This window comes from Chrysemys picta, chromosome 6 (genome assembly GCF_011386835.1).
Source record: "Chrysemys picta bellii isolate R12L10 chromosome 6, ASM1138683v2, whole genome shotgun sequence".
Lineage (NCBI taxonomy): Eukaryota > Metazoa > Chordata > Testudines > Emydidae > Chrysemys > Chrysemys picta.
The window spans coordinates 12,528,411-12,539,989 of record NC_088796.1 but is presented as its reverse complement, the minus strand read 5'-3'; the positions used below and the strand labels follow the sequence as shown (position 1 = coordinate 12,539,989).

The window sequence follows — 11,579 nt, the reverse complement described above, 5'->3', positions numbered from 1 at the left end:
CCATTGAGAGAAGGTAGATACACCTTGTGACTCAGCAAGGCATGCAGGGACCTGCCTATGGACAGAACTCTAAGGTTTTTCTATGCCACATGCTGGATAGAGTGTCCTTGGGACAAAGAAAGCAAAGACCACACGGCAAGAGACTATAAAAGGCTGATGCCTCGTCTCCATCTTGTCTTCAATCCTGCTTCATACTTCTGGAGGGACTTTGCTATAAAAGGAAGCTCTATACAAAGGACTGAATGACCCATCTCAGCTGTGGATGTACTCCAGAGACTTGATTTGAACCTGCAGTTTATTCTATCACTGCTACAAGCCTGAACCAAGAACTTTGCCATTATTGAGGCGGGGCACTCGGGTGGCTGAGGTGCTGACGGGGATGACACTGACGGGTGAGGTGGTGGGTAAAAGTGATGGGGTGGATGTCACGCTGGGGAGCTCCAGAGCAGGGCCTGGGAATGGGCTAGCACTGGGTGGCTGCAGCAGCAGCAGGGGGTGGGGATGGCACGGGCAGGTGTAGGCAGGGCGGGTATCAGTGGTGGGGGGTGGCTGAGATAGATGGGGATGGTAGAGGGGTGCCGGGGCCCTAGAGAGGATGGGGCTGGCGGGTATCATGCCGGGCAGCTGGCTCTGGCAGGTGTGGGGACAGCAGTGGCGCTGGGTGCCCAAGGGGGCAGAGGTGGGCCCTGGCAGCGAGTCCTAGCAGCGCCGGCTGCGCTAGGTATCAGCTGTCTGGCTTTGCGCCCTGCCGCTGCCTTGTGCAGCACTAGGGGGCGCCGAGGCCGAGCCGCGTTCCGGCCCGGGGAACGAATATGTCCCTCCTCGCATTCCGTAGCCCCCGTGGCGCTGATTGGCTGGGGGCGGAGAGGCCGGTCGTGTGACTCCGCCCCTGCCCTGGGCTTCCGGTGTGAGCGGCAGGAGCGAGGGGGGGCGCCGGGGATGGCGGAGGCCGCGAGACCCCCGCGCAGGGAGCGCCCCAAGCCCGGCAGGGGCAAGGCCAAGGTACGGGAGGGAGGCGCCTGGTCCCGGCCCGGGTGCGGGGCTGGCGGGGAGGGGAGCACCGCGCGGCCGTGTCCCCGCTCCCCCGAGCCCGCCCGCTGCGCTCTGGGGGCGGGGGGTCCTTTTCGGGCTCTGCCTGGCGTGGCGCGGCCTGGCCGGCCTCGGGGGGGGGCCGCCGTTACTCGTATTGTTTTGTTCTAGTTAAATCTGGCTCAGCCCCGCGCTGCTCCCTGGGGCTGGGTGGGGCTGTTGATGTTGTTTTCCGGTGTGAGTCCCTGGGGCGTGTCCCGGTTCCTATAGCCTGTGACGGGCTTCGCTCTCAATATAGTAACTTCTCCCTCAACGTGGTGGTTCTGTTCCTGAACAATGCAACTTTAAGCGAAATGAGGTTAAGCGCATCCAATTTCCCCATAAAAATTAATGTAAACCGGGGGATTAGGTTCCAGGGATTTTTTCCCCATCAGACCAAAGACTATATACACATACATACACACACTGTAAGTTTTAAACAAACAATTTAATACTGTACACAGCAATGATGATTGTAAAGCTTGGTTGAGGTGGTGAAGTCAGAGGGTGGGAGATTTCTCAGGGAATGCCTTACTGCTAAATCGGGGGTGGCCAACCTGTGGCTCTTCATTAAGTTAATATGTGGCTCCTTGTATAGGCACTGACTCCGGGGCTGGAGCTACAGGCACCAACTTTCCAATGTGCCGGGGGTTGCTCACTGTTCAACCCTGGCTCTGCCACAGGCCCTGCTCCCACTCCATCCCTTCCTGCCCCCTCCCCTGAGCCTGCCATGCCTTCCCCGTCCTCCTCCAGAGCCTCCTGCATGCTATGAAACAGTTGATTGGGTGGTATGGGGAAGGAGGGGCAGGTGCTGATTGGAGGGGCTGCCAGTGGGTGGTGGGTGTTGGAGCTGATGGGGACAGGACTGCTGACGTATTACTGTGGCTCTTTGGCAATGTACACTGGTAAATTCTGGCTCCTTCTCAGGCTCAGGTTGGCTACCCCTATGCTAAATGATGAACTAGCACTCCTCCTGCCCCGTGCAGCACATGGCAGTGGGGGAGGGAGGGAATGGGGGGGGGGCAGCTGAAATGCCCAGCAATTGATAAAAAGAACAGGAGTACTTGTGGCACCTTAGAGACTAACAAATTTATTAGAGCATAAGCTTTCGTGGACTACAGTTAGTGGGCTGTAGTCCACGAAAGCTTATGCTCTAATAAATTTGTTAGTCTCTAAGGTGCCACAAGTACTCCTGTTCTTTTTGCGGATACAGACTAACACGGCTGCTACTCTGAAACCAGCAATTGATAGACGGCTGGGTGGCTGCTGCACAGGGAACTTAGGGGATTGATGTGGGGCTGCCGGTCGACCCTAGTTCCAAGCCCCCACCAGTTGGCTCCAACGGGCTGCTCTTTTTGTAAGCAGTGGACAAAGCAGGCAGCCCATACTCCAAACTAAAAGGCAAGTCCAATCCTTCATAGGCTTGGCAAACTATTACAGGAGGTTTTGTGGAGGGGTTCAGTGACATTGTATCCCCAATCACAGACTTATGTAAAAAGCATCAACCTAACAAGGCAATTTGGTTAGAGGCGTGCCAGAAAGGCTTCAACAACTTCAAATGAGCACGTTCTCTAATTGATCAGCAATGTAACAATGAAACAACATTAACCGGGACAACTTTAAATAAGGAGTTACTGTAATTACAATTAACACCACTTGCCTGTGGGCATCACTTGTCACATGTCTTTGCTATAGGATCTTGGCTCTCATTCAGCGTTTGAGCCTCTTTCCTTATCGATTTAAATAGTAGCCTGCTTTAGTCACTGAAATAACTATCCTGTAATTCCCGCTGAAAGCAATTTGAACTTCTAATATTAATTATTGGGTTGCTGGTGTTTCGATCAAATTATAATGAGGCTTCGATTAATGGGATTGAATTAAAGGAAAGGGATATTTTATTTTTGCCTAGCAAACTGATACACATACTGGAATTACATCCATCAGCTCTGGGGTGGAGCATTGTAACTATTTGTGTATATCAACACATTAAAACTAGGGCTGTCGATTAATCGCAGTTAACTCATGCAATTAACTCAAAAAAATTAATCGCGATTAAAAATTTTTATTTTTGTTATAACCTTAATACATATTCTTCACAACTCTGAGATAGATGAGACCCAAAACAGGGTCTCTTTTACAGCATGCTGCCATTAGAGGTTTTCTCTTCTAGTGAGAGAATGGTATGGTAGATCTCAAATCAATGAAGGCTACACTCAGAAAGACCTCAAGACTTCTGGAATATGCTGCTCAACCAGTTTCACTTTTGTTTCTACTGCTTGTCCCTCCCTTCTCATGTTTATCTCCGGACTTCTTCTCCTTGTCCAGATCTATTCCTCCCCCAACAATCTTCTATTCATTGAACTTTTTGAAACTTTGCACTTTTAGAGAGGGGTAAGGAATTGACTCTGTGTACACAAATTTGCAGAGGGACAATAAGGTTGAGGTCTGTTATTTCTCATCTCTATATCTTTATTTATTTATTTAAAAACATTTTTGCTGTTAACAAGCATGTTCTCTCTGGAGACACAAATCCACAGTTTGAGAATTGCAAAACTAATCATCTCAGATGATATCTTCTAGACTTAGCACTGAGTCCCATTGGGTAGATAGAAAGATTAACCTAAATAATCTATACAGATGCCCCATGAACCCCATAAGATTGGGTCCCTAATCCATTTACTCATTTACAAAACTTTTCTTAAACATTACATGAATATATTGTCTCATACTATAGAATTAAAATTTATAATCCCTATTCCATGATGAGATATCTTTGAGCTATAATGTATCTTAGCTAAAACTATCTTTAGATAGGTGGTTTTTTTCCTCAAAAAGCATTTTATCAAAAAAATCTGATTTTTATTATTATTATTTTTTTAATCATTGATTTTTATCCACCCTGGGGCTGCTCACCTGCACCCAAGATCTAACTGGAGTGAGCAGAGAAATATTATAGTGGTTCCTGTTTATCCTTTCAAATAGGACTTGTAGGAGTTGTGATGAACAGCTACTACTCATCACTGGAGAGGTTGAAAGACCCTGGGCTGCTTTGCCAGCAACTTGCTGATATTTCACAGTTCTGTCTCCTGTTTGCTAGATACTTTTCAAGCCATCACAGATGTATCAGTACCTCTGTGATACATGGGGGACGAGTGGAGTAGCTCCCTTTGATGGACACCCAGCCAGCCAGTTAGCTGTAAAATCCCTCCTGGTCTGTTCTCTGCTTGCTTTGTAATACAAGCCTTGAGTGGCAAGTATTAATTTTTAAAATCCTTGCGGGCCCCCACTGCTGCACTCAGAGTGACAGAGGGATTCAGCCTTGACAACCTCTAAAAGGTTAGCGCCTGGATGAAAAGCAGCTGCTGTTCTGCCTGAACCCAATCAAGACAGAAGTAATGTTGGCTGGAATGGGGAAATCCTTTGAACAACACACAGCCCTCCCCCTTCATCAAAGGCATCTCCTGTCAATTCATCAAGGAGGTATTGAGTCTTGGGGTGTTTTTGAACTCACTACTAATTTTGGACACCCCACCTAGGAAGTAACAATGACAGGAAATATTTGTTCACCTCTAGTTTGCCAGAAAATTACAAGCTGCTTTCCTTCATGAGACTATAGCTAGTGATCTCCGCTGATCTTTTCCTGACTACACTCTTGTGATGCAGTACATCTGAGGTTAAAGGGGGGGGGGGCAACATGGGAACTCAAGTTTGCTGGAACACATCAACCTTCATCCTGAGTAGAAAAACTGGCTCTGTTTACATCCAGTGTAATTTCAGGGTTGGGGCCCAACCACATCAGAACCTGCTTTTCCATTCAGATCCCACTGAACCATATGTGATGCTCTGGGATAGTGCATCTGACAACATGATGTTCTTGGGAGCAGGAGATGAGGCATCCATCCTTTGCTGAACTTGCTCGGTTGTGTAACCAGGATCTAGAGGGCTGAAAACTGAATCTGAGGTTTTCAAAGAAAGCTTCAAGTGTCACCTTTTTGCAAAAGATACAATAAACAAAGATTAGTACTTACAACATCACTAACAAGAAACAAAACTCAATAAGATGGCAAAGTTACTGAAGCTGTGAGAGGTGAAGAGCAGTTTACCACTGGCACCTGTGTAAATCTTAATTACTGCGTATGACTCAGAACAGATTTAAAATTTTTATTAAAGCTAATGTTAACATTATATAACATACAGGTTGAGAAAAGAGTGTTTGTACATCTGGGTATAGTGCTTAGATTATCTACAAATACAGAGTTTGTTTTTAGAGTAATAAGACACAGATAGTGCATAATCAGCAATAACCCATACTTAGGTGAATGAATTTAAGACTACAGTTTAGATATTTAGCATCCAAGAATTCAGGTACATTATTCATGAAAAAAGTTACACAGAGAGTTGGTGGAGGAAAGGAAAATATATCAATGAGTGAAGATTGTCCCTCAGTAATTGAGAATTTAGGATTGGTTGTCCATTTAGAAAAAACAGTCCTTCAGGAAAGTATTTGAGTTACTTTCCTGACTTACTACACTGATGGATGTCCTAGGAGTAAATGACCCATAAGTGTGTAACTATTCCATACAGAATTAGACTTCACGTATTTTAATATTGACTATTTAGTCTTCAAATACACAAAACACAACCCATATGTAACTTGCTATTGGAATTAATTCTGTTTGACAAAGTAAATAATCTCCCCCCCTTTTTTTTTTACGTAAGTTACCTGATAGGCACAACCAAATGTATTTCAAACGCCAGGTTCAGTCCTGTCACTATAAGTCTTCTTTTATATACGAAAAGTGTCTTTTCGGGAACATGTTCAGTGGAATTCAGCTTATGGGGCAGGAAGTCCCCTGTGGGGCGGAAGGACTTCCTGTTGTCCCCTCACAACTCGAAAGTGAACTCATCTTGGCCCCTAAACCGCCTGTCACATTTATCTGCACTCTGTCCCATCACTCAGGCAACATGGAGTCATTTTTAGATACCTCTGCCCCCTTCCACACCCAGGCTCTGGCCAGATCGTATTGGATTTTCCTTTAGTGTCTAAAACCTATGTTTTAATTTCTGCGCACTGAGATTTTTTTACTGTACTTTTGTCGTGTCCGACCTCAATTACTGCATACTCTTAGTCTTTGGCATCCCTGTGTTTCAATTTGTTCCTCTCCAAACTATTTTGTGCTGTGAAAATCATCTTCCTGTCCTGCCACTCTGATTACATCATTCTCTCCTTTAAATCCCTCCTCTGGCTTCTCCTTGTCATCTGCACTAAATTCAGGCTGTCTCTGCTCTTTCTTACATCTCTGCTCTTCTCCCTTCCTACACATATTCCTTGTTTTCTCCCCTCAAACCTTTTATGTAGTTGCTCCCTTTGTATCTTCCTTCAACTCTTCCCTTTGAGTGTTCTTCCATACTGCCCCAAATGCTTGGGGCAATCTCCATGATCTTCTGCACCTCAGTTTGAAGAGGGAATTAAAAATATTGCATGTAGTAAGTACATTAACAGTTGCCAGTCTAATACTGAATATAAACCGATAAATCCAGCTATTAAATAATAATAGCCCGCAAATATCCCAAAAGAAGAATTCTAACCAACTTGCTCTGCTTTTTGTGGAAGTAACCAAACCCTCCTGCCTTGTGTTATGGCTGTCTCCACGGCTGTAATCTGTTTAGTGCAGTAGTGCCTAGAGGCCTGTCTGCACTGTGCTAGGAGGCATGGTACAGACACAATGAAAAGATGGTTCCTGCTTGATAAGTTTACTCTCAAAGTATAAAAAGAGAAACAACAAGTGTTATGTTCTTATTTGAATTTAGAGCCTGATCCTGCAGTCCTTACTCAGATGAAGTTTCTGTTGAGTTTGTAGAATTTTTACCTTGAAAAGGAAGAAATGTCAGACATCGTGTAATCTGCTGGGGACTTCGTGATCAATTTTATGGGGCAGGTGCTCAGATGTGGTGGTGGTGAGCAGCAGTATAAAGTGCTAACGTAAGAGAAGGGTTGGTTTCAGCTGAATAAGAACTGCAAGATAGTATCTTTGGATTTTTGAACATCAAGGAGCATGGGGAATGTATTGTCTTATCTTCCTGCAAAGTCCAGACTAATGATCCTATAGAAAGAAGCGAACAGGAGAGTATAAAGTAGAGTAGCCCTCTTTAAATGGAAAATGAGGCAAACACCCGTATGCGACTGTGGTCACCAGGCACAAACGACAGAGCACATCATATCTGAATGTCCCCTTCGTTCTTTCGCCAGGGGCCTGAAGGACATTCACCAGCTCACTGCAGTGGCAACGTGCTTAGATATAAATTTGTAGTTGTTGCTACCTACCCAAGCCATACGAAAGAAGAAGAACAGGAGAGTGGGAGATATGGGATCCAAAAGCAAACCAAATAAATCGCCATTTTATAAAGAAGCTGCAAGCATCTGTTTGGATTAACAGGTGTTCGGTAGGAGGGTGAAAACAAATATGCTAGATTACCTGAGGCGTTGATATCCATTGTTGTCTGTTAGCTGCTTTATAAGGCAGAACCGCATAGTCAGCTGCTCTGCTAGGAAATATGTGAAACTGCCAGTAAGTGTTCAGAACTTTACTTTTGTTACTTAGCCTTTTTCCAGTGTTGAGCAGGGACTGAGAGCTCTTCATTAGTTCCCTCTCTCTGACTTTTGTCACATGATAATTTTGGCAATCCATTGCATTATATAGGGAAATTAGAGCAGTATAAGCTAATTTTCCCGGTATTTTCTCAATTCAATAGACTAAATGAGAGCAGAACTCTGGATTTTAGCCGTTTGTACAAGTGTGCTTGTATCATATCCTGGTTATATTGTCATATCATGTGATGGTTCCACGTTTGTGCTTTTGGTGAGAAAGTCATAAAAATAGACTTCAGACTAGGCTAGTCCATCCCTGTTCAGTAATAGCTAATGTTAATTAAATAGGGAGTAATCAATTTAAAATTCATACCTCTCATTTTATTCAGCTTTTCTACTTCTCCAAGTGACACAATTCCTAGTGAAACTGCTAATTTCTAGTTTATGGATTGCATCGCAGGGTCAGTCTTTAATTAATTGGACATTGCAAGAGCAACATCAGCTGAAAATTTAGGTTTTGTGAAAATAAACCCTTACAGAATTGAAGACCATTAGACATGTTTCCATGAAATTAAAAACACGGTCCAATGTATTTGTATTGTGGTAGAGCCTAGAGGTTTTTCAGTCAAAGAACAGGGCCCCATTGCTTTACTCATTTGTACAGCACATAGCGCAGAGACAGTCTGTGCCCCAGAATGCTGACAGTTTTTCATTAGCAACAAGGTGGGCATCATTCCAATGAAAGCAGGGAAGTGAAAGTGACAGGGCACTGGCTGCTATCTTTTGGGACTGGGGGTGGGGGAAGGTGGGGAAGTTGAAGACCAAGAGTGTGTCAGGCACGGTGGGGACTGAAAGTTACAGCTTGCACAGTTTCTCTCATGCTGTGTATTAACTCACATACTTGGTTCCCAAACAAGCTGTTGAGTAAGAAATAGGGGAATTCAAGAAAGAGGAAATGAATAGAGGAACCCAATCTGCTTAACCATGGATCATGTGCAGTGTTTGGTGCCTTTGGCAAGTCCACATGGCCAGTAGACATCTGATGTATTTAAAATGTGCTCTGTGTAGCAGAATCCCTTAACATTCGTGGATTAAACGAAACACGGGGCCTAGTGACTGCAGCTGGCTCACCAAGTATACTTATTCCACGTCAACACGCGAGTTGAAATATGCATTTATTTCTTACCTTCATAACGCCCGAAATTAGGCTGGTGATGTAAGCTTTAGGTACATTGTAATGCAAGACAAATGCTGACTTTCTTTTGTTGTTCATTTATGAATGTCAAATTCCTGATACGCGGTCTGTTCTTTTGTTTCTAGGAGAAAAAGAAAAAATGCAGTGAAGAGCCGCAGAAGCAGGACTTGGACAAGGTCTTCCTCCCCAACAAAGCTAGAGCTCAAGAGGTGACTTCCCAAGCTAGCGAGGTGCAGGTGGAACATCCTGAAGTGTTTACAGAGATTCGGCTCAGTGATGAAGTAGAGGATGGAAAAAATGTGAATGATCTGTATGATATCCCCTTGACTTCTTTAATCTTAGCAGATGAAGGATCCCGATCAGCTACCCTAGAACCTCTAACACAAGGAGAAGAATTCAGAGCTAGTCTCTTGCATGAGAAATGCCGGGAGAGGTCTGAAGAAGATGGTAGAAATAAATCGGACAAACCCCAGAGCCTTATGGAAGCACTTGCTAATCAATCAGAAAACTCTGGCATAGCAGAAAGTACCTTTAAATGCGGTGCTGCTTGCACTCAGTCACTAATGGGAATTGTACGGGACAGAGGAACCGAGAAGGTACAAGAGGCTACGAATCCTGCTCTTTCTTTGGAGGCACAACCTGTGCTGTCACAGCTCTCTAATGAAGCCAAAGAGCGCGCTCAGCCTTCTGGGTTGAAAACTTTGTATCCCGATTTATCGGCGGAATTGTCCCAAGAGAGACTGACCACACTCGCGGTAAAACCACTGTTCCGTAACGAGAGGCTGTATCCAGAGATTCCCTCTGAGCCAGAACTAGTGCCATTTACCAAAGAGCAGTTGAAAATCTTTGAGCCGTGTTCGTGGCTGGAGAATGTTGACTCCTACATGGAGGAGTTTGAGCACGTTGCTCATCAGGATAGACATGAGTTTCATGAATTGCTCCTGAACTATTGGCGCTGTAGGAAGCAGCTCTTGCTGGCTGAGACGGAGCTACAGGCCATGACCTCAGATTGCCAAAGTGCCAAGGACAGGTTGTGGACTTTTAAGGAGGAACAGCAGTCGGTCAAGGTGGTGTAACTGAAGTTGCTTTTGATCATGGCTAGTCTATGATCCCAGTCACGTGGTCTGCTGAATGTGGATGTTTGCTGGATTTAAGCTGGCTTGTACAGAGATTGATTTGCTTTGGATGATGTCTTTTTTTTTTTTTTTTTGGTTCAAAGGAAAATAAACCTGTCACGGCTTAAGTCAAGTTCATTACATAGAAATACTCATTCCATGGAATCCTTGATTTTAAACTTGTAGCTAATATAGTGGAGTGCCGTCTCCCTGACAGTGAGCTCTGATATACTAAAATTCCTGTATGTAGTGAATTGGAATGAGAGTTCCAATGCATTGCAGTATGAAAACTGGAATTCAGCTTAGAATGACCATCTGCGGTTAGCAAAATACTTCATTATGGTGCCAGTCCTGTCCATCCTCCTTCCTGGGTGTGGATGACCCCATTTCCAATAGTCTTGGGACTGTGGTTCTGGAAGGATTTGAGGATACAGCTCAACAGCCTGGTTATTCGGAGCAAGGGGACTGAGGAGAGAGCTCCACTTCCACTGGTTGTTGCTTCCCTTATGTAGCACAGAGATTCTTGTTATTGTGGCTGCCACTGCAGCCCTGAAGTATCTTTGGGCTTGTCTATGCTGCATCGTAGTGTGGACTACCGGGATATGAACTGCAGAGTGCAACAAAGTGTTGCACTGAGCTACCCCGTTGAAAAGAAGGTACTGGCTTCCTATTAACATAGTCCTTTTGCAAACAGGACTATGTTACTGCCAACTAGGTACCTTCTGGTTTGCACCAGCAGCTTCAGTGTGGGGTAGTTACAGCGCCACACTTTGGTGCGCTCTGCAGTTCACACCCCTGTAGTCCACACTGCAGTGCACTGTAGACATGGCCTTTGTAACTCTGCAGTTGCCTAATGGGGAAGGATTGTTTTGCTCATGTCTCCGGGACAACCCCATTACACAGCTTGATGTTCCAGCTGTGTGCTGATTTGCAGGATTTGGTCTTGTAGGGCCCTGTCTTGAACTAGGAAAAATTGGAGATATTCAGCAGTGGTGGAAGTTGTAGTCAGTGTAGATGTTCTTACCACTCACTGTCCGATCCTTCCTAGAGCAAGTTTAGATAGTAAGAATGCCTAAACTATCTATTCAAGAACTTCCTCTATTGCTCCCATGAGTTGAGCTGTATGGCTGGTGAATTCCCTGTCCATTTTTTTTCCTACGCTAGATGAGACTTGAGGGCCCCATTGTAGAAATATCACTCTTTTTTTAGAGGAATGTGGTGTAAGTGAACATTATAACGTTTAATTATGATTGAATGTTATCAGTCTCTTAAATTTTGTATTTATCCATTTTTATGTGCAATACACTGCATCTATACTGTACCCACAGACTCTTACATTAATATAACTGATTTCCTAGTGTAAAGTCCTGCATGTGGTGCAAACAAGTTTCAAACCAAATTTTCTAAGTGTGTGTTTTGAAGCTTAGTTGCATGGCTGTATGAAGCAATGACATGGGCAGAATGGAACGATGGCTTCATTGTATTAAGGAACATCGGATGAGGTGGGGAAAGACTCCACTCAATGATTTGATTTGCAGTTTGAGGAAAGTCGTTTCACTGCTTGGCAAGTCTGGATAATTTTAAAATATGTTGCGGCAAATAGATGTTAAGT

The 11,579-nt window shown here is 44.5% G+C and overlaps 1 protein-coding gene across 1 annotated transcript in view; it reads left to right on the top strand.

The window, feature by feature from the left end:
* Window positions 1-852: 852 nt before the first annotated feature.
* The window catches only part of EPG5 (ectopic P-granules 5 autophagy tethering factor), an 87,112-nt gene continuing 76,385 nt past the window's right edge, over window positions 853-11,579 (top strand). The window contains 2 exon segments of the mRNA XM_042850705.2: window positions 853-1,002; window positions 8,978-9,919. Coding sequence (XP_042706639.2) covers window positions 940-1,002; window positions 8,978-9,919 — 1,005 coding nt within the window. The 5' untranslated portion in view covers window positions 853-939.